The sequence below is a fragment of the Danio aesculapii genome, chromosome 18, assembly GCF_903798145.1.
Source record: "Danio aesculapii chromosome 18, fDanAes4.1, whole genome shotgun sequence".
Lineage (NCBI taxonomy): Eukaryota > Metazoa > Chordata > Actinopteri > Cypriniformes > Danionidae > Danio > Danio aesculapii.
Window position 1 is genome coordinate 49,950,197 of NC_079452.1, and position 23,802 is coordinate 49,973,998.

The following is a 23,802-nucleotide window of genomic DNA, read 5'->3' on the forward strand; positions in this document are numbered from 1 at the left end:
ACCAATTGAGCATTGTGTCAATGCCACAGCCTACCTGAGTATTGTTGTTGACCATGTCCATCCCTTTAAGACCACAGTGTACCCATCTTCTGATGGCTACTTCTAGCAAAATAATTCGCCATGTCATAAAGTGTGAATCATCTCAGACTTCTTTCTAGAACATAACAATGAGTTCACTGCACTCTAATGGCCTCCACAGTCACCAGACTTCAATCCAATAGAGCACCTTTGGGATGTGGTGGAATGGGAGATTCGTATCATGGATGTGCAGCCTACAAATCTGCAGCAACTGTGTGATGCTAACATGCCAATATGGACCAAAATCTCGGAGGAATTTTTCCTCTACCTTGTTGAATCTATGCCACGAAGGATTAAGGCAGTTCTGAAGGCAAAAAGGGGTCCAACTAGTACTAGTAAGGTGTACCTAATAAAGTGGCTTGTGAGTGTATATATTTTTTGTAAAATCTGACAAATTATGTGATAATATCTCTCTGTAAACCCTTTCAGAATATAGATATGAATGACACCGTAAAGTTTAGTGTATGCAAGTGCTGGTTAAGGGGAGGTTTTTGGCTCAGTACTGAAGAAAAAAACTCATTTTGAGAAAACATAAAATTGATTAATTGCATAAATGAAATGCTTAAAAGTCTATTTTGTATGTTTTCTTATCATTAAACAAAAAGATTACTGCTTTTCAAAATTCAAAGGTGCTTTTAAAAAAAAAATTTGCCTTCAGTGTTTGTGTGTGTGTGTGTGTGTGTGTGTATGTTCAGTTTTGAAGCCATTCTCTGCCAGACGTTTGACTGAGCAACTCACAAAGTGTTTTACAATTCAAATTAGCCATTGTCCAGCCGACTGTGACGTGGAGAGGGGGTTTTCAAATGTGGAGTTGGTGGTTATGGCATTTCACCTGTTTCAAGGGCCAGTGTTGTCTGTGTGGACAGACTAGAGTTAGGGAGAGTTCATTGTAATTGCTAAATGTTGTAATTGTTTCATGTATAAGTAATAAAATATGTTTGTAAGATAAAGAAATAGAAAATTCTTTAAAATAATAACATTTAAAAAACAATTGTGATTTAATTAAACATTTAAAAACCTGGATAATGAATTAAATATGTCTAGGCAGTTGGCATTTCTGTGTGGAGTTTGTATGTTCTTCCCGTGTTCGCGTGAGCTACCTCCGTGTGCTCCGGTTTCCCCCACAAGTCCAAAAACATGTGGTACAGGTGAATTGGGTAAGCTAAATTGTCAGTAGTGTATGTGTGTGAATGAGTGTGTATGTGTGTAAATGAGTGTGTATGTGTGTGAATGAGTGTGTTTCCCAGTGAATTGGCTGGATAAGTTGGCGCCGGTTCATTCCACTGTGGCGACCCCAGATTAATAAAGGGACTAAGCCGAAAAGAAATTGAATGAATGAATGTCTAGGTAGATAATTTTATTTTTCATTGCATTTATTTATTACTATTTTATCATTTATTTATATTCTGGAGAGACATTTTAGTTCAATTTGTGAAGACATGATAATAAAACATTGTTGAATGGATGGATGGATGAATGAATGAATGAATGAATGAATGAATGAATGAATGAATGGATGGATGGATGGATGGATGGATGGATGGATGGATGGATGGATGGATGAATGAATTAGTTAATTCACTAATAACATTGTCAACAACTTTTTAATAACAATCTATATTTTATCCATTATATATTTAATCTATATTTAAACCAGTAAGTGTCTGATTAATGACCCAGACTTCTGACCCAGACATCACTCAGTTAACTATTTTCCCAACTTTTTTCCCCAACAAAACAGAATTTCCATCTAATTATTCTTTTTATCAGTATTGATTATTATCGTATTGTGTGTGTTCATCATATCAACCACAATAACCAAGAATACGTATACATGTATGTGTGCAGGTGTACCTGAAGGCTCCTATGATCCTAAACGGAGTGTGTGTGATCTGGAGAGGCTGGCTTGATCTTCACCGACTGGATGGCATGGGCTGTCTGGAATATGATGATGAGAGAGCACAGGTACAGCGAAATACCTCGCGCTGTCAATCTACCTCTCATGTACATCAGAAATGACTGAGCCCTGCCCGGCTTTGTGTCTGTTTGTGTGTTCATACACAGCATGAGGACGCTTTAGCCCAGGCCGCTTTTGAGGAAGCCCGCAGGAGGACCCGTGACTTCGAGGACAGGGATCGCTCGCACCGAGAGGACTTGGAGGTGAGAGCTGGAGTGAGTGAGTGAGGATGAGTGAAGGTTTTGATTGGGTAATGCATGTTTAAGGCGAGACACTGCAGGAAAAACACTGTTGTTTAAAACCTTTCATGTTTAAGATTTTATTGAATTTATTATTTATGATTTATTTGTCTCCCCATGTTGGCGTGGGTTTCCGGTTTGCCCCAAAGTCCAAAGCCATGCGGTATTGGTGAATTGAATTAGCTAAATTGTCAGTAGTATATGTGTGTGAATGCAAGAGTGTATGGGTGTTTCCTAGTGCTGAGTTGCGCCTGGTAGGGCATCCGCTGCGTAAAACATATGCTGGATAAGTTGGCGGTTCATTTAGCTATGGCGGCCCCTGTTTGATAAAGGGACTAAGCCGAAAAGAAAATGAATGAATGAATTATTTATTTGTTTATATTTATTTATTTATTTTATAAAGTGTTATGTAGAGATATGAAATGCAGTTATGAGTGTTTTTTTTTGTTTTACTTTTTTTCATTTGTGTCTGTAGATGTCTTTTTTTAAAAGGCTGAAAATACATAGCTTCACCTGTACTGGAGAATAAATCTTCATTTCAGCTGCACATAAATAGAGCAGAATTTATCATTTTAATGCATATCTACCATATATTATGAATAGGGGTGTAACGATTCACTGTGAGCCGGTTGAAAATCTATTTAAATATGTAATGATTCAAACCAGTTGAAATGTTAAATGAATCATGATACATGTTTTGAACAGGGGGTGTGCTGTGTTTACAGGCGCAATCTCGCTATACTGCACATCAGCGGTGAGCAGAGTAAAATGACAGTGGTGAAGTGCACTAGACGGAACGCAGACAGATAGAAGTTTACTTACACTAACAAAACAACGAATATGATGCACATAAACCGTCAGCACAGTGAAAAACTACTGTCACAGATGTCTATACGCAAAAAACTATTAATATGCCAAACCACTCAGACCGGATGATTTGCTGCTCCGCTTGCTCCGATGAGTGTTATGAAGATCACACGGTGCATCAGTGTTTTTATAGCAAAAGTGTGAAGATGTTTTTCAGGCTCAAAGAGAAAGTTGATCTGTTACAGAAGCAGGTATTAGATTATTTTACCCTCTCATTTTCAAATTAGTTTTTGCATGTTTTAATAATTTGCTTATTTTTGAATATTTAAAAATTGTCAAGATTATCTCTTCTTTAATGTATCACACTGATACTTATACTAATTATTTGTACAAGTAATAATAATTATTCATCTTAATAATCATGTTCAACTCCTGTCTCTATCCTAATATATAATTAGTAGTTTTATAATCAGTATTTTACGCCAGTGGCCAGTCCCCTTGAGCAGAGGGCCTATTGACCACCTTTGTAGACTGCTCTCTGGTTTAGGAAAGGCTTTCCTCTCCACACCAGCCATCTCAGTCCCCAGTGAAATAGTTTTTTTTCTATAGATAGAAGATATGCTGATATTTCTTACAAAAAATATGTATAATCACAGCACAGTCACAGTTTTAGTTTTTTTTAAAGTAAGGAGTTTGTATTATTTATTTATTTTTTTTGGAAATTGTTTTTAAAATAGCAATTTGGTTATGGCCGAAAATATATTACATTTAGCAAAAATTGTGCAGCATTAGTGGTACAGGTGAATTAGGTAGGCTAAATTGTCTGAAGTATATTGAGTGTGAATGAGAGTGTATGGAAGTTTCCCAGAGATGGGTTGCAGCTGGAAGGGTATCCGCTGCGTAAAACATATGCTGGATAAGTTGGCGGTTGATTCTGCTGTGGCGACCTCAGATAAATAAAGGGACTAAGTCGAAAAGAAAATGAATAAATGAATGAAAAATTTTGTTAAAAAATCGTGACTAAAATGTGAATCGTGAGATTAGTATCGTGAATCAAATCAAATCATTACATCATTAATTATGAAGCTTTTTATTTAGGGTTATGCTCAAAATGTTTGTTTTCTGAATTATATGTGGATAAAAAGGGATTCCTAAAGTGCTCTCTTTAAAAACATTTGACTGTAATATGTCAAACAAGTAAATGAAACAAGAATTTTGAGCCTACACTGTAAAAAATGCATGGTTCCTCACAATTCATTCATGTTGTCCCAACACAAATTGATTAAGTTAACTTTACATTTTTAACAAATTTATGTGGATTGAACATAAAAAATTAAGTTGTCCAATTTGATAGTTGTCCCAAAAATAATCGTGTTGTTTCAGCTAATTTTAAATAAGTAGTTAGAACAAGCTGCCTAATTTCATCCAGTGTTCAATATTTGTTCTACTAATGTATGCAAATGAGTGTAAATTTGATTAAATAATGCAGTGCTTCTCAACCACATTCCTGGAGGACCACAAGCTCTGCACATTTTTCAGGTCTCCTTAACCAAACACACTTGATTCAGATCATTGGCTTATTAGCAGAGACTGAAAGACCTGTAATGGGTGTGTCAGACAAAGCAGAGATCCAAAATATGCAGTGTTGGTGGTCCTCCAGGAACGTGGTTGAGAAACACTGAAGTGATGCATATTGTTTGCAAATTTTTTGACAGAAATTTATAAAACATATCATTTAAAAAACTTCTTAGAGGGATAGTTTACCCGAAACCAAAAATGTTGTCATCATTTACACTTCACTTGTCACAAACATCTTCTGTTGAACACAATACAAGTTAACAAATGTAAGAAACCGTTAACCACTGACTTTCATAGTGTTTGTTTTTCCTATGGAAGTCAATGGTTACTGATTTCATTACATTCTTCAAAATATATTCTTTGTGTTCAACAGAAGAAAGAACTCATAAAGGTTTGGAACGCATTGAGGGAGAGTCAATAAGTGAGTACAATTTCATTTTTGGGTGAACTAACCCTTTAATATAATCAATCATCTATGGAGGTATGGTGATAAGCATAAGTTATTGATTCCACCCTATTCACCTGCAGTGTCTTGCCTTAATATACTATACAGTACAGACTTTTGTTTTAGTTGTAATGTTTGTTGAGTGTGTGTTTGTGTTTATATATTGTATGTATACATGTGTTTTTTTCCACTTGTGCATGTATGATATACTTCTGTATGTGCTTTTTTGCATAATCTTTACCTAATTTTTCTTGCTAATATTTTGATTGACAGCCACTACCAAAATGTCTGATGCTGTAAGGAGCAGTTCACTGACAAAAAAATGTAATAAAAAAGAATAATAATACAATGTTTTGGTAGCTCCTGAGCCGGGAGATGATGTGGTGCCATCGGCATCTTTTCTTTTTTTTGATATTTTCTTTTTTGTTATCAGTCTAAGCTGAAGTGGTAGTGTGAATCTCACAAAATCATATCTAGATCATCCTTCATAAACATACCTGTAGTACTTTGTGTAAAGAAATGAAGCCTATTTTTAGGACATTTCAGCATTTATTCATGACAACTAAGCACATTTTTTTTTTCTCTGAAACCTGTTATTATTACTATAATGCATTTGGACATTTTACTTTTAGGGGAGTTTCTTTTTATTATAATTATTATCATTGGTCCTGTCATGTATGTATAAAATTGTTGTAACAAAATACAAAGTATGTGTCAAATTTTTTTAATTAAAGAATTAATAAACTATTAATTAATTTATTAATTTTAAACATTACCATTGAAGCCTGTTTCTGCCATATAAAAAATATATATATTTAAAATTATGACATGCTGAATTCATAATTATGATACACTATGTTGAGATTATGCCTTTAGAAGTCTTAAAACGTTTTGATTATGACAATTCTGTATTTTGAAATTTAATATTTTCACGTTTTATCTCATTATGACTTTTAGGGCTCTATTTTAGCAATCTAGGCGCAAAGTCTAAAGCGAAGGGCGCAAAAGCATTAAGGGCATGTCTGAATCCACTTTTGCTATTTTAAGGATGGAAAAATAACGTTTGCGCCCCGGCGCATGGTCTAACAGGGTTGTGCTTATTCTCTTAATGAGCTATGGGTGTTTTGAGCATAACGTGCATTAAAAAGCAATCAAAATCTCATCTCCCATTCTCTTTAGGAGTCAGTTGCATCACGCCATGGTGCATTTGCTATTAGGTGGAACTAAGTGGAAAAACTGTTCACTAGTGAGAAAACAGTTAAACAGACCATCTGCAGCGCGAGGATAAAGAATGAGCCTTCTCCATTCAGCCTCTTTACTTTCTCTTTACTTTTTTTTACTCTTTACTTTACTTCTTTACTTTCGTGGATAAAGAAACGGTGTTGTACTCACTCCACTGAAGACATCCATAAGCCTACATATTTCCTTTGTTCCTATTCTTATGCCCTATATAGTGATGCATACGTCTCCAAAACCAGACAGGTGGACAAACCTAAATTTGGTTTTATTAAAACAAATATAAAGAAGTATTTTTATGTAGAACATAATAATTTTTGTAATATTTTAATCCTTTTATTATTTTTCTTTTGTAAAATGTTTAAGATATTTAAATATCTTTCTCATGTAAGATATTAACATATTGCTGTACATCCTGTGTATATTAAGCAATGTAAATGCGTTTAAGGTGCACAACTAACGCCCTCTGCGCCGGACTTATTGCGCCAACAATGCGTCTTAACACACCTCCTTTCTAGACCGGAACACCCATGAGTCCACAAAGCGGCGCAAATGGATTTACTATTTAAACAATGTGGTGCAAAGCGGAATAATTAGGGTTGCATTGGTCTGAAAATAGAAGAAATCGCTCCAAACACATCTTGCACGGATGTATGATAGGGCCCTTAAAGTCATAATGTAAACTTGGTCATAATTCTAACATAATTCCAACATTATCTCATATTTATGTCATAACATTGAGGAACATGTAGGTCATTTTGAAGATCAAATATTATAATTATGAATTTAAATAGTATATTTTTGACAGTAAGTTGTTATTTAGTAAGTAATTGAAATCTTAATTTCGACTTTATCATAATCTTGACTTAAGTATATAATGTTCATAAGCTTCATGCATTTTGTTTCCTTATGATGTAACATATTACATGTAACATATAACATATTCACATATTACAGCCATGTATATATACAATTTATTTTAATATTGTGTGCTTAATTGTCATGGAACTGTTTTTTTATCTTTATGAAACTTAATTATAATTTTAACCTAAAGAGTTCATATAAAATAGTCAAAGTTGATACATTATCAAACTTTATTTCTACTTTCATCTTTTTCTTTGACATTTATTTATTTATTTACATCAGAAAGTAGTTGTGCATTGTGTCTCCTTTCGAAACTGCACTGCAGGACCAGGTAAATACGTGCGTTTTTGTCTGTTCTCTAATGTCTTGAGAGCTCTTGACGTGGCTAAACAGCTTGTCTGGGGCGCTACTGATTTGATCACTTGTCATTTAGCAGATGCCGATGGCACAGCTCAATCATTTAATAACTCAGGAGGTAAGACAACAATTTAGGATTTCATGTAGTGAACTGCTGCCTTGATTTTTTTTTCTGTTTACTGTAAATCATTCAGAGCCAAAGCATAATGAAGGAGGGCATGTGTGTTTGGTAGAATTTTGGAACTGTACGCATGCATGCATTCATGTACTCTTGTGTGACTTTGTGTACGTGTAAGCTATTGAAGTGCTTTACTTGTTTACTCATGGCTTAGTGCATGAAGTGTCTTTGCATTGTAAGTCCTCAAATATAATCATTCTACAATCAATCCAAACTGCGCTCTTAAGATGAAAACCAAATTGTGTTTTTTAGGACCCTGTGGCATCAAAAATCTGGGAGTGATGGCCTTCAAGGACCAGGGTCTGTCTCCTCTGCTTCTCTCTATCCTTGTGTCATGCACTAAACCGTGTCTGTGTCTGTAAGTGTGTGTACGTGAGTGTGTGTGTTTCACAAGAGCATGTGCATGGAAGAGCACCTCATGTATTCCTTTGTGTGTGTGTTTATTGTGTCTACACTGTGTGTGTGTTTCTTTAAAGTGCCCCTGATATGCTATTTTAAAATGGTTTTGGAGGTCATCTACAATCAGATTAATGTTGAAAGATACTACATTTATCACCTTTTTCCCCTCACATTGTCTGAAACACTTCATTTAAAGATCCAGGCTGCGTCATAATCACATAGTAGTCTGGTAGGTACTACATTTAAGTTGGAATTTACTTTACGGACGTTAGAAAGGTATGTTCTACGTGTATAGTATGAATATGAGTAGTGTAAATAGAATTTGGATGTTCTACAGCTGTCATTTATCATTATCACATGACCTAACCATGTTAGTTGCGTCAGTTTGTGCGAGTTTGCTCCCATTTATACATTCTCCCCCATGGCCTTATAAGACAGTAAAGTGTCCATTGCGTGCTTCAGAATATCGCCGAAATTAGTAGGACATCCAGAAACTTCTGTTTTCATACTGTTTTCCAATGCTATAAATTTAGACATACAGCTTACTTACTTTTTTCTACATACTATGTAGTAGGGAAGTATGCAATTTTGGATGCACTGATGGTCTCTCTAAACTAGGGATGCTCAAACTTTTTCTTATGATGGGCCAAAAACCAAATATTGTTGATAGCCGTGGACCGAAGGTAAACATACCAAACTATTTTACATTAAAGTTGCTATGGGTAATTTCCTAAACCATTTTGCAATGTTTAAAAATTAACTTAAAAATATTATTTCAATCGTATTAACTCATGCAGTGTAACTCTTTTAGTTATAATTTATTACAATAAAAAGATAAACAATCAATATTGCTGTCAATTTAATCAATAGTACTGTACATAAACAAATACGCTAGTCAAGCATAATCTGCCTTTGCCATGATTTGCTCACCAAAGTCCTCTATTCATTGGGTGACAGAATGTACAACTAAATTTGATTCATTTCTACCATTTAAATTGAAATATTTCATTTCAGTTAGCTTTTTTGTAGCTTAACAATGATATAAACAAATAAAAGGTTACATTAAATTTGAAATGACACTCTCTAAATCATCCCCATCATTCTCCCTCTATCATCAGATCGGATGGCGGGCCTAATTAAAAGTTACCATGGGCCAACTTTGGCCTGTGGGCCTTAGTTTGGGTATCTCTCCTCTAAACCCTGCTTATCCAAGAGTATGCTTTGCTCTGATTATTCCGATAACCCAGTAATTAGTCTACCACTTAAAGCTAATTTGGATGAATACCTATTATATAAGATATTATATTAAATCTAAGATGTTTTATATTTGATCTATCTGTAACTTTTTTGTGGCTTATTATGAGACGGTTTCCATCATAATTTATGTACTTTGTTAATAATGAAAATCTTTTTTCACAACAAATCCCATAACGATGACATGTTCAGTCGCTAGGCAGAGAGTAGATGGTCTTTTGAAACAGTTTGAACACATTTAAACATATACACTATGAAAGCAATCCAATCAAATGCATTTTCAACTTGCTCTGGTAGTGGTTAAAAGTGGACAAACTCAAAACACCTCATCCTATTTGTATGTATTGTATGTGTGATATGACCAAAGAAATAGCTCAATCAACTTTTTGTATCAGTAATCATGATATAAAGGTCTTATCTGTTTTTGTTTAAATGCAGATTTTTGCTCCTGAGTAAAAGCTTAAGAAACCGGACAGTTAATGATGGTTTCCTTATGATATTACTCTTTTGAACTAATAATGACCAAACAGGTGAACATTCTACAAATGAATATTTGTTTTGATGGTAGCTTAGGGTAAGCTATTATTTTTCATATTTTTGAAACCACATTGTTACTTTTCAACAGGGTAATGTTTAGGTTTTACCTATATGATTATGGTTATGTACACGCATGATTTTGAAAGACAAATTATTTACCTTTTTTTTCAAATGGTATATTGTGTCGTAATTCAGATTTGCAAAATATGCATCTGGTTGACAAGTTTTTGTCATATTCTGACAATAAAAGATACATGTAAATCAAAAATTAAATGCCTGGCTTCTACAGTTTTGACTAAGGAGCAAATATCTGCCTTTAAATGGGAAAGAAACAGATTTGATATTTACTGTACCATGGTTCTTATCAATATTCACCGATGTATTGATTTAATGCCCAGCCTTATCTGTATTTAGTGTCCTCACCTTGTGATCAGATTAACAATAGGGCCTTGAACACAAAATCACATTTGAATTTCACAGTGATACAAACTGCAACTGTAGCAGAAAAAAACAACTGCTTATCATTACAGCATCACTCTTCCAAGCCATAAACTGCAACTACAGAGTTTGAGGGTAAAAGAGGAAGGTGTTCAATGGCAGCCATTGAAAAGCATAGGCTGGTATTATGTAAATTTGTTCCAGACTTTCTGCAGGAAGACTGAAATTACTGAAGACTCATTATAAAGAGTCCTCTTTGAACTTTGACATTTTGCAGACCCTGTACATTCATAAACATTGCATGCAGCATTGGATAAGCTACTTCAAAAAGTAATTAATTACTAGCTGTTATTCATTAGAATTGTATTTAAATTACTTTTCTGATTACGTTGTCTGAAATTTAACTTCATTTCTCAAGAAGTAATTTAATTACTTTACTTAACACTTCTTAAAATCCATATAAATAGCAACACATACAGTAGACGATAGAAATTAAACTCTTTTAATTTGAGTTAAATAGAAACTTTTAGTTTTATAATAAAAAAATGACACCACGTTTCATACATACCATATTGATTACGAAAAATGAAAATATTTCATTGTTTCTTAGGCATGTGCAATAATTGGACAAATCTAACATTCTTTAGTTTAACAAAATCTGGTTATTATGCAAAATATATGAATAAGAAAAATGTATACAGTTCATACAGTATGCAAACAATTGCTTTGCTTCTCTAAATGTATACCCTATATTGTCTTGAACTAATTATTTACTCAATTATTTTTTTATTATTATTATTGTTATTATTATTTTATTATTTTTATTTTTTATTATTATTTTTCTGAAGGGCACAAACGAAGCTACAAGTGGGCGTGGCCAATTGGCGCCATTTTGTTCGCTCCAACCGGGGGTAACAAAATACGCTGAAAGAGGCGGAGCGTGAGTGGAGCTACAGACACCTACTAGCATTTTACTTAGACTGGCTTGTCTTTGGGAGAAACGCTTAATACTTCATTACCTGCGACTCGTTTGTGTTCTGATCACATGTGCTTGGCTGTATACTATATCAATCTTTTAAAAACACTGTTGTAATACATTGAGTCACTAAGCATTGTTCTTATGATGTTTTTCTATAGGAGGAAAACGCAAATTACTTCTAAACACTGAAAATATAGTCTTTGTTAGTAAATGAAAGGCTATTGATGAAATCCAGGTATAACACTATATGTGAACGTTTTAGATGACTATTCTTATAGCCACGCCCTTAATTATGCAAACTTAATATAACTTAATAAAAACGAAACTGATGACTTTTAAAAAAAATTCCCCCCCTCACAGTTGTCATGAAGGGTAATGTTAGCTATAGGAACCAAAATCATTCTTTGTACCAGGCTGTAAACACCCTTTTTTCTGCTGTAAAGTCGGCCATTTTAACATTGGGCTCAATAGAAATCTGCTCTATTATGGAGGCAGGACTAGCAGAATTTCGATGAACTGCAGTTTCAGTTACTTCTGTATTTGCTTCACGGGGGAGAGCAGGAGGTTGCCGCTTGGTGCAAACATAAATGTAACCTTTATAGTTGGAAAATAGATTTATTCTGCAAAAAATTGTGTATAACAAAAGAACAATGATTCTGCTTCTCTCAATTGATTTATACAGGACTTAAGTTTAATATTTAAGGCAAGTACATTATAATTAACAATAATACCTGAAAATGTAATCCATTACTTTACTGTTCTTAGCAGAAAAATTATTTAAATGCAGTAAGTGGTTACTTTATAACTAATTAAACCTAACACTATCAACATGAAAGGATGCATTCGAGAGAAAAAAAAAACTAAAGTGAACTTCTATAAGTTGCATATGACTGCCAGTCTTATATTGTAAACGCCAAAAGAGACCCCCAACACACTCTCCTCAGACCTCTGTAATGGAGACCAGACTTCTATCCCAAGATTCCTCAGTGCCCCGCCCACTGCAAAGCCCTCTGGGAGCTCTCAGGCACAGCTTGGCAGCACATGACCAGAAAGATTCCCCTTATGAACCGCCGCCTTTATATTCCTCCCTCCTAATCTACACCCTCAGGCGCTCCTTTACACACTCTTCATCCGCTCCTCCAAAATCAATCACGCCAAGGTCTCTTTTTTAAATAGATCTGGCTGCTTATGAAAATCAAATTTCTTACTCATTGCAGTCAGGCGATCTGTGACTCACGGGCCAAATGTTTTTTTTTTTGTTTTTTTTTTCCCCTCAAAGCTCAAAGTCACTCTGAGCGCTGGAAAAATGAAACCCTGTAATTATTCTATAATTCATGCTTTCTCATCCCGGCGGTGTGGAGTCTGACCCTCGTTCGAAGCTTGTTTTCGAGCTCCACGGCTTTATTTTGGAAAGCGAATAGTATTTGTTGAGATCGAACGTTCACGACGGTCACATAGCTGTGGTTGAATCTTAAACTCCATCATCTGTAATTGGATAAAAAGCAGCACAATAGCAGCCTGGGTCGGTGTTTTCTGGGAAAGTGGGCCAGGTTTGTTTTACGAAATGCAGACAATGGATTAAATTTTTTTTTTTACAATCTAAAACAGACAAAGAAGAGTAGACACACTTATTTGTCCTCTTTCGTTGGGTCTTAATGCGGTTTTGTCACTGCTTGTGTATGCAGAGAGTCTAAAGGGGCGAATCAAAGCTGAAAGATATCGAAGAGTGTAATGGCCTTCTGCGTGATAGATGGATGAAAAATAGATAGGCCATTTTTCATGAAACCCCGGGCCTTTACTGCAGGTGGGATTAGCGCATGAGTGATGTTAGGCCAGTGAAAGTATTAATATATCATTAGTATTGATCTTTTTCATTAGCAGCGCTGTCTGGCCAGCAGAATCTAAGCACTATTGACTTGTGGTACAGGAGAGTGCTTCAGCTGCGCTCCGGATGATCGATGCCGCGTCCTCTCATCCACACAACACAGAGCGCAAATATACAGACCAAACAGAACAACTATTTCTGGGCTTTTCAAAGTCCTGTAGATATAGATATTAGATCGGAGAAGCAAACTTAGAATTAATATAGTTGTGTTTAACATCGTTTGCATTTTGTTACCCTAAAAAAATCTTAATGCCATTGTTGGTTTCTCCTTGTCAGCCTGGTCTGTTGACTGGTTTTTACAAGGGTTTGGGTTTTTTCAGCTGGTTAGGGTGGTAGACCATCTGGCTTACCAGCTTAATAACTTTTAGAAACCAGCTGAAATCAGTTAGGACCAAAAAAAAATGTTTATGTAGGTTTTGCTTGCCTTGTTTTCTATTATTTAACATTAATTGTATTGTAAACTTCATATATTTTTATTTTTAAAAGAAAGTTTAAAGATCTTTTAAATAAAGACCTCTACATAAAGATGACTTTCATGTTAAATGTTGACTTAATTTTTCAAATAATTACTGTGAAAATGTCAAAATATGGTTGAAATAGTGTTTGATTGTTAGATTGAAAATATTTATGTAATAATTATAATACTTTTTTTTAATAAAATTATTAAAATATATAAAACAAAACACATTATACCAGGTTTATTCTATTTTAAAATATTATAAATTCAGTATAAAGTTGAAGACAAAGTTATTAGCCTTCCTGTGAAATATTAATTCTCTAAAATAAACATTTTCCAATTGGTGTTTAAAAGAGAGAAGATTTTTTCCAACACAATTTTAAACCGAAAACGTTTAATAACTAATTTCTTTGGTTTACATATATATATATATATATATATATATATATATATATATATATATATATATATATATATATATATATATATATATATATATATATATAATATTAGCTATTATTAGCTAATATTATTGACCTCAGCAGTTTTTTTATGTTTTATTCCAACCAAAATAAAAGAAATAAGGCTTTATTCATATATAAGAAATATATATATATATATTTTTTTTTTTCTTTTGAATAAAGCCTTATTTCTTTTATTTTGGCTGGAATAAAACATAAAAAAAACTGCTGAGGTCAATAATATTAGCTATTATTAGCTAAATATATATACACTGTGGAAAGAAATAACTTTGCTCTGTTAAACATCACTTATTTGAACGAAAAAAAATAAAAAAATAAATAAATAAATATATATATATATATATATATATATATATATATATATATATATATATATATATATATATATATATATATATATATATATATATATATATAACAGTAATGTTGTGAAATAATAAATTAATAAATATTAAATCAAATAATAATTTTTATTAGTGAAAACAGTTTAGCTGCTTAATATATTAGTAAAAACTGTGATAGTTTTTGTTCTGCATTTTAATTATTAATTTCAGAAGAACAGCAACGAAATAACCGTTTTGTAACACTATAATATGTCATAATATAGCGTCATGGTGGCGCAGTGCGTAGCGCGATCGCCTCACAGCAAGAAGGTCGCTGGTTCGAGCCTCGGCTGGATCAGTTGGCATTTCTGTGTGGAGTTTGCATGTTCTCCCCATGTCCTTTGGGGTGCTCTGGTTTCTCCCACAGTCCAAAGACATGCGGGATAGGTACTGTAAATTGCACCTTTTGTACTTTCATTTATTTTTAATTGAGTAATATAAGAAGAAGAAAAAAACAGCAAAATAAATCATTCTCCTTTTCCACATTTTGTAATAAATAATATAAACAATATGTAAAACAGCATTTGTTTTCTTAAAAGGAATTCACAACTACAAATTATATATATATAATTATATAATTTTAATAACTAATTTCTAATAACTGATTTATTTTTTCTTTACCATGATGACAGTAAATAATATTTTATTAGATATTTTTCAAGACACTTCTATACAGCTTAAAGTGACATTTAAAGGCTTAACTTGGTTAATTAGGTTAACTAGGCAGGTTAGGGTAATTAGGCAAGTTATTGTATAATGATGGTTTGTTCTGTAGACTATCGTCAAAAATAAAGCTTAAAGGGGATAATAATTTTGACCTTAAAATGGCTTTTAAGAAATTAAAAACCGCTTTTATTCTTGCCCAAATAAAACAAATAAGACTTTCTCCAGAAGAAAAAATATTATCAGACATACTGTGAAAATTTCCTTGCTGTATGCAGGCCTAGAAGAAGTTTATAAATAACAAACACATCTCGTCACTATACAAACACTTATGCTTATGTTTGCTAGTCTACAGCTAGCTTACATCTCTAATGCTGATTATTTACAACAGCTTTATGCATCGCTCTGCTTTGTGCCATGCTATGGCAGCTATAACAGCTTCATCTGCTAATGCGCACACTTAAAGATGGGATCCCAGGCGTCGAGTGGTGTAAAAACAGGGTTAGAGTGTGCTATAATCACCACTTCCACGGATGATGAGCTCACGCTGTATGAGATACACACTGTCTGCCTGTCCGTCTATCTTTCCCTCGCCGTCTGCCTGTCTGTCTGTCCGTCTGTGTGTCTGTCTGTGCTCAGACATCTATGTCAGGGAGAGATTTAGACATAGGCACGTAAACATATGTATCTGTGACAAGGCCATCAGTCATATCTTTATTTTTAAGACTAGTGATTTGAAGACTTGCCCCTGACTAATGACTAATGTCTACCACTTCAACCAAAAAAAGCTGCTCAATTTTTAGCGTCTGTGGTGAGGCTGACCTCTGCCGGCCCCTGCTGGACATGAAGGTACATTGCATGTGGACCGCAGGCTCTCACTCGTGTTGCGATTGAGACTGGATGTCAGTGATCCAGACACATCACATTTATTATTTAGCTATTACTATTTAAGTGCTGTGCTGACAGTTCTTCTTTAAAATAACTACATTTTTATTTTTCAAAATGGAGAATGTTCAAATGCTACATTTCCTTATAACGTCTTATAACGTCACGTAAATTTGTGCGGTCCATCCAAGGGCATTGATTTACCTTTGCTTTAGATTTGCCCTCCCACCACCCCTACAATAATAAAGGTTTTCGTATACTGAGCGTCTCGGTCTACAAGGGCATATCAGATTTTTGCATGTAGACTATATGGTAGTTTATGCCCTTTCAGCTAAAAGAAGACGTTACATGATGTTCTGTTCCATCTGAAAGTAACCAGAACAGCACACGATTTTAGTGTGACACGATTTTACTTTGTCTTTTGAAAACGGGAAGACATGTGACGCAATAACCATATCTTGATTGTTGTTTTTTATTATCGTTGTGGAGGCTAAAATAAAAAAAAAAACAAACAAAAAAAGGATTAGCCCCTTAGCCATGGTTACTACTATTATTATGGTGGTCTGGCTATCTGGACTTCAAGTGACTTACTTTTCTTAGAAAAGTAGCTCCTTATGTCCACGTCCCACCTGAGTCTGGTTCAGAAAATTTCCTTATAGTTTTGGCGCTGTGAACATATAAACATATTGTAGCACCCTACCATTTGACAGCAGGGAAAGGCACAGCCAATCTCACTGTCCATATGTGTTTGTGGGAGGGACTCCAGAGAGATTCCACCCTTTCTTTATATCTACCCAGGGGAACCGCTAGCAATTTTGGTCCTAGTGTGTATGCAGGCCCGTAGCCATCCTGGTGAAAGGGGTGGTTCTTTTTTTCTCAACAAGTGGACCTTTCTGCAGTTACGCCTCATTTTCTATTTAATTATGACATTTAAATACTGCATTTTAGTGACATTTTAAGCACAATTTTTAGCTGAATTAGTTTTTTGGATGGTCATCTTAACCACACTTTCTGATGTACCAAAAAATGTTTTCTATAGATTTAAAATAAAAATATAAAAATATACTAACTTTTAAAATACAAATTTATTACATCATATATCATCAGAAAAAAATAAGAATCTGTTCTGTAAGAGAAGTATGTGGCCTATTGTCATTAACATTTGAAAATTCATGCTAACAACAGTAGCCAAATTAGTATTCAAATAAATTTTAAAGTGGGCCACTTCATATCTTTACTATGGTGCTTCACACCTTTTTATTCATCTTTTTTTTCTGTTGTTGTAAGAAAAAGGTGCAAGATTTAGAATAAAAGTTACTTGTAAAATGTTTACTCCATTTAAAAACAATTGATTAGCTGAAATCACACTGAAGCGAAAGCCAACAGAGGATTCCGCTTGGTGTTAAAGCCTTTTTCAATTGGTTATTTTCGCTATTTATGATGGCATAGCATTCAAAATAGGACAAATGAGCTTATATTTGGGACAAAATTTGAACTATAAAAGTAAGGGGTGGTGGGTCTTTCGAAACGCCTGAACCTCCCCGGCTAGGCTATGCATATGTTTAAGGGGGACATGGGAGCTGGGAGCTGGAAGCTGAGAGTTTGGGCCCCCTAAGACCTTGATCACACAAACACACGTTTTGCATTGAGAGACACTTTTTTTTTTAATAGTTTCTATTTTTGTGCACTGCTTATGCACCCAGTGTGCTTAGCGTTTTTACTGCTTGCTGCGCCTCACGTTTTTGCCGTTGCGCACTGTGCGCCTGCAGTTGAAAAAAAGTCAACTTTGAGTATAAAAATTGAGCTACATCAGTGCCATCTTTTCATTCTCCAATCAAATGAAAGCAAAGACAGGGTGTCCGCTGAGGTGACAGCAGTATTTGTGTTGTTAAGATGACTATGATGATGTTTAAAGATGGAGGAGAAACTAGTAGTTCCTGTTTCGAGTTATCCGGAGCTGTATGATTTCACAAATTGTGAAAATAACAATATTATTAAATCTTACAATTCTTAACAATATCAACAGCAATACTCATGTACAATAGACCCTTTTCACATTTCCAGGATTCTCAGTAGCAGAAGGGATTAGGATTTGGTAAACTTAGACCACAGTGAATGGGAAATACACCAAATCATTTTTTACAATCCTATTTGCTGAAATAATAAAAGAAAAACTCCACAATGGTGTTATCAAGACTTTCAGAAAAAGGAAAAAAATTGTGTGTGACTGATGACGGCAGCCAGAGGAGAGAATAGCATCAAATTTACTCACAGCCCCATAGACACTGCATTACAAACACCTTGCAGAAGTGGTCATTCATTTTTTGTGATTTGATGCAAAGATGATATAATACATTCATAAATGCATAAAAATGTTCATACCTAATTTTTTTTTTTAAACTTTCAATGATTTAAAGAATATGATGACGTTAAAGGCATCATAACAGTCTTGTGAAAAGGGTCCATGCACAGCTGATTTAGTGGGTGCCAAGCATCATAAAAAGGGCGCCAATAGGCTAGTGGTTAAGTGTGCCAACATATAGCGCCAAGGTGCTCACAGCAACCTGAGTCCGATTCCTGGCTCTAGGTCCTATGCCAGTCCTTCCCCTCTCTCTACTCCCAGTGCTTTCCTGTCTGCCCATCACTGTCCTATCACATTAAAAAAGGTGAAACCCCCCTAAAAAATAATTATATAAAAAAAGACACCACACTTCTTTTTTTCTTGTCAACAAAAAAAAGGCAATGCAGTGCGCCTCACATTCTTAAGGGGGTTGCACACCAGATGCGCCGCTTGGCGCCGCGCTACACAGCATAATGCATTTTAGAATTGTACATATAAGTTTCTATCAGGGCACACACACCGGCACTGTAAGTCGGCGCTGTCCACAGCACCCAGCTATGACTCAGGACAGTTCATATTTCTGCAGCAATGCATCCGGTGTGTGACCCGCTTCAGAAAGGAAAAGTGTTTAGACCCCTAATAGTATTTCTGGGCACCCAAAAAGTGTGTGGTCCCTTAGAATCCTTAGAAGTCCTTAGAAAGTCCTAATTCCCACAACCTCACCTCGCCTTTTATATCTTTTATATATAAGCTTTTATATCTGTAAAATATTTCCATAATGCCTACCTTTGGTCTTCACCCTCTGCAGATGAACAATGTCAATATTGACCCTCAAACTCAAAGTACTTTTTGAGACCTTCAGTACGTCTAAAACTAAATCAAAAACATTTAAATTTCATAAAAGGAGCACTTTAAAAGTTTCGCAGAATAACAAAAACACATACACAAAAAAACTTGCCACCGCACATATTGGCTATTACGGTTTCTTCAGGTTTGGTTAGAGTTTGTAATAAAAAAAATCACATAAATTCACACATACATTACTCAAATAAACGTTTGAACATAATTCAACTTTAGAGTGCTAATAGAACTGACCCCTGTCACTTCAGACTGATCTACAGTTCCTGAAGGCTCAACATCTCACTCTGTTGCATGTAGGCTGCATTTGATTTTTTTTACTCTTATTGTGTTTGCAGTTTGACAACTAACATGTTAGTGACTCAATCCCAGTGCAACCGTTTTAACTATATTCTGTCTCTGTCTCGGTTTGTGTGTTGGTGTGTGTGCATTTGTGCATGTATCTGCATGTGTGCGCGTGTGTGTGATGACCCAGCCCAGGCGACAGCAGGACCCCAGCCCTGGCTCCAACATGGGCAACACTGATGATCACAAGATGCGCTAGCGGCATTCACCAAAGTGGGCCGGGAAAGGGTCACAAGACCTCCATCACCACAGCAATCTCATCTCCTGATGCCTTGTTTATCACAGGACACACCAAAGTCCACACCGCTGGGGGAGTTTTGGGGGAAGCGGCCCGTTGAAAGGGCTGGGTTGGGTTGGGCTGGGCTGGTATTGATGTGAGATTTCATTCGCATTTGATTTAGTCCCTTGTTTCTTCTTGGGATTTTTGCACTATGTGATAACGTTCAGTTTAAAGTCCCCGTGTCGCCTTTCGGTATGCATGGTTTTCCTGCCTATGTTTTTTGCTCGCGTTCCTTTTATCCCACCCCTATGCAAGGCATCTTATTTTATCCTATTGTTCATGAAATGGCATTTTTTAATTATTATGTGTGTGAAAGTCAGGATGTTTACTTTTTTTGTATTTTCATTTCCTATATAAATATATATATATAAACATGTCTGTCTTTGTGCTTCATAGTTAATGTCGCTAGGTAGATTAGCGTGCTAGAGTAGTGCTTTTTTTACGTCTAAAAAGGCCGATCTCGAAAGAGGCTGGTGATGCTGTGGATGAGGAAGTCTTTTCTTCTCCACGTGCTCTGTCTTCCGCTCTCTTCCTGTTACAGACGTGAGTTTTGAAGGTGAAGCGAGCAGCAGGAAGTGAATATTGAGGTCAGTGTTATTCTACACAAAATGAGGCAGAGATCTGGTTCTTCACCCTTGTTTGCTTTCATTAATGTTAGCCATTTACCCATTCATTTTGTTTCAGTGCAGGATTTTCCACATAATCTAATTAACTCTGGAGTTCTTCAAATGTAGACTCTTTTAAAAATCATTTCAAATAGTTTCACTTCAGCAAAAATCACGTTTCTTTACCGCCTACATTTTTATTTTGTTTTCTTTGATTTTTATTCAGATTATCAGAGTTCATTCTTATCTACAACATCATTTTAACTCAGAACGTCAAATCAACACTTCTGTAATATGACAGTAATATTTGTAAATCATATACAATATATTATTTTATATTTAGAAATCATAAATTCACATATAATTATTAAATAATCAGTAAATACAATATGCACAAGATATGACTCAAAAAAGCAGAGCTTCACAATAAAATCACATCTGAAATGTTATTTTGGAACATTTTCATGTAAGAAAATAAAAAAGAAGTGATAAAGTGATCACTTTTGCACACAAAAATGTTCCAAAATCACAATTTAAAGCTGCTGTGACATTCATTACAGTATGTTGATGTACTGAAACAGAATACTGAGTAGGGGGCGGGGCTTTGTGCATCATTCCCTTATAGAAAACTAACAGTGAGAGAGGCGTGGTTAAGAATATTGTGGTTAAACGTCAACAGAGAAAGACTGCCACTCCAAACCAGGACATAAATAGTCAGAGTTTGATTGAAGATTACCAAAACAAACTTTTTTTGTGTGTGGACTAACTTGCCCATAATTGTTCATCTAAAGCGCAGGTGTCAAATCCAGTACAGGGAGAGCAGCAGCTCGACACAAGGTGTGTCCCAAATTGCAGTATTCTAGACCATTTTGTAGTATAAATAGTGTAAAAGTAGTGCGTTCACACTGAAAACTCTAAAAATAATAAGATGATGCACTTATTCAACCACTAAAATGAAGTGTGGAATGATGGACACTTCACGCACTCAACGATTGTAGCATACATAGTGGAAGGGGCAGAGCAACCGGGCACACATGTTGGATTACTCTATTTAGGATTGTGAAAGCAAAATTTTGCTACGAGAGTGATTATACCGCCTCCTGATGGCGAATGCGGTTATACTCATGGGAGGTATTATTTGGTAGTTTGGTCATTTATTTCACTAATTTAGCAACCATCAAACGTCATCAGGGAAATGGTTTGAATTTCTGCTTTGGTAAAATAAAACTGTTCCATATTATGCTGTTGAGTGTGTAGATTCATAAGTACATAGTGCATAAGTGCATACTGTATAGTGTGCTGTTTGGAACGCAACTACAGTTTAGCTTTAACCCTATTTAAACACATCTGACCAACTTTATTGAGTGCTTCAGGCTTGCTTGAAACCTACAGGTAACGCTGCGGTCTCTCTAGATTTTGAGCTTGCGAAATTCTGGTGTACTGCACTGCAAAAAGGGGTGGAATTAAGCAAGGTGGTTAGACATTTTAAAAAGAGAGAGATAGATCCATATTTTAAATTTCTGTCCAGAGATGTCATGTTTTGAACCTTGATTGGTCTCATGCAGTCAAGTGATGCGTTTTCACAGGTTAGAGTTCACCAATCTTGAACTTTGCAACGCAGCGAACTGTGAAACTTGTTGTGCGAGCTTGCATTTCCGGTCTGATGCATTTGCATGCGTATGAATAGAAGTCTATGGGGAGAAAAGTTCAGTCTGACCGTAGCTTTAGTGTGTTGAAGCAGGGTTGGAACTAAACTGTGCAGAGCTGCGGCCCTCCAGGAACTGGATTTAACACCTGTGATCCAAAGGATAACAATGTGCACTAGCAAAATAAGCATTGTATTTTTGTTCCACACAGACATTAAAGTGTATAAACAACAAAAAATGATGCATTTGATTTTGAACACAGTACATGTTTAACACAATTGTCAACGTTCAGCATTTCATTTCATTTTTTTTACCACAGTCAATGGTAAAAATTTAAGGGCCAAGAATGATCGGTGGGATGGTGAAGTCAGAAGTTACGGCCTACCTCTAGCTTAAACCAAATATACACAAGTAAGAGGTTATTTATAGAGAGCAGATTCAGGTTGTCTTGAGTGTCGAGGAAAAACGAATGTTGGTTTAGTAGAACGTTAAAGATTTATATAGTTGGAGTGTGCTTTTAAACCACACAGTGGTCAGAAATGGGCACCAGGAGTTTATTAAGGTCTGGATGTATTTTTAAGATGCCAGAGACAGAGAACTTGACCAAACCAGCGTCCACAAAAACAGGCCTGCTTTAATTAGTCCAACTCTCTGCTTTCTATGTGTGTCTTACACTGTGTATAGATAAAAACCTTTGCTGGCCCTCTTTCTTTTACACCCCTTTACTTAATGCTGGCATTAAGGCAAAATACACAGGTAGTGGATGGCTCTTTTTGTAATGAATGAATAAATAAAATGTTTATTTTCATAATTGTTTTAAGTTATTGATGCAGGTATACTTTTGTTTCATTATCAGGTTCCGCTATGATGAAATGTGTATTTCTGTATTGATATTGTTTTCGTTTTTTTCTCCCTTGGCCCCATAAGGAACTGTGGGATGTTACCATGGTCTTTGGTTGTAGCTCTTTTTTCTGTTTTTAATTTTAAGCGAGGAGGACTGTTAACTGAAGTGTTATGTTTGACCTGTTTCTTAATAAACTTGTTACAAACAATTATAACGTGTATGTGTATGTTTGAATGCAGTCCAGTCGCTAACTCATTTGCTTTATCTGTTGCAGAGCAGAACATTTTATGTCGCAAATTGTACTTGCATGAATGTAATACAGATGTGGCCTTTGAAAATGCGCCTTAAAAACACTGAGATGTCGCAAATTCACAGACTCCGTAGCAGACGCGAGTTTACTACAGGCTGCCACAACCCTCAATCTGACGACTCAGTGCGCTTTAGCTTTCGTTTTTTATTTATAATAGTAAGTTTTGGAGAGACATGATAAAAGTTATCCCATTATATATATCTTGTTTGTCATTATATACCTTGTTTTAAAATATGCAGGTTTACATTTAAACTGTAATTTTGATCATGTATTTATTTTATATTTAAGACAGATAAACTTTAAGACATATATTTTATATAACTTTAAGATATATATTTTACTTTGAGCAAATTTTTTTCGACTGTCTACAGAGCAAACCATCGTTATACAATAACTTGCCTAATTACCCTAACCTGCCTAGTTAACCTAATTAACCTAGTTAAGCCTTTAAATGTCACTTTAAGCTGTATAG

General features: G+C 35.1%; 1 protein-coding gene across 10 annotated transcripts in view; it reads left to right on the forward strand.

The window, feature by feature from the left end:
• The window catches only part of cbfb (core-binding factor subunit beta), a 77,489-nt gene extending 54,255 nt beyond the window's left edge, over positions 1–23,234 (forward strand). The window contains exons 4-8 of one of the 10 annotated variants that reach the window (XM_056477829.1): positions 1,927–2,043; positions 2,143–2,238; positions 7,638–7,679; positions 7,992–8,039; positions 19,781–23,234. In XM_056477829.1, the coding sequence (XP_056333804.1) occupies positions 1,927–2,043; positions 2,143–2,238; positions 7,638–7,679; positions 7,992–8,021 (285 nt within the window). In that variant the 3' untranslated portion in view covers positions 8,022–8,039; positions 19,781–23,234. Of the gene's footprint in view, positions 1–1,926; positions 2,044–2,142; positions 2,239–5,032; positions 5,124–7,637; positions 7,680–7,991; positions 8,040–19,775 lie in introns of those variants that run through there. The other 9 variants (XM_056477828.1, XM_056477832.1, XM_056477826.1 and 6 more) reach the window with 9 other exon arrangements.
• Positions 23,235–23,802: the final 568 nt, after the last annotated feature.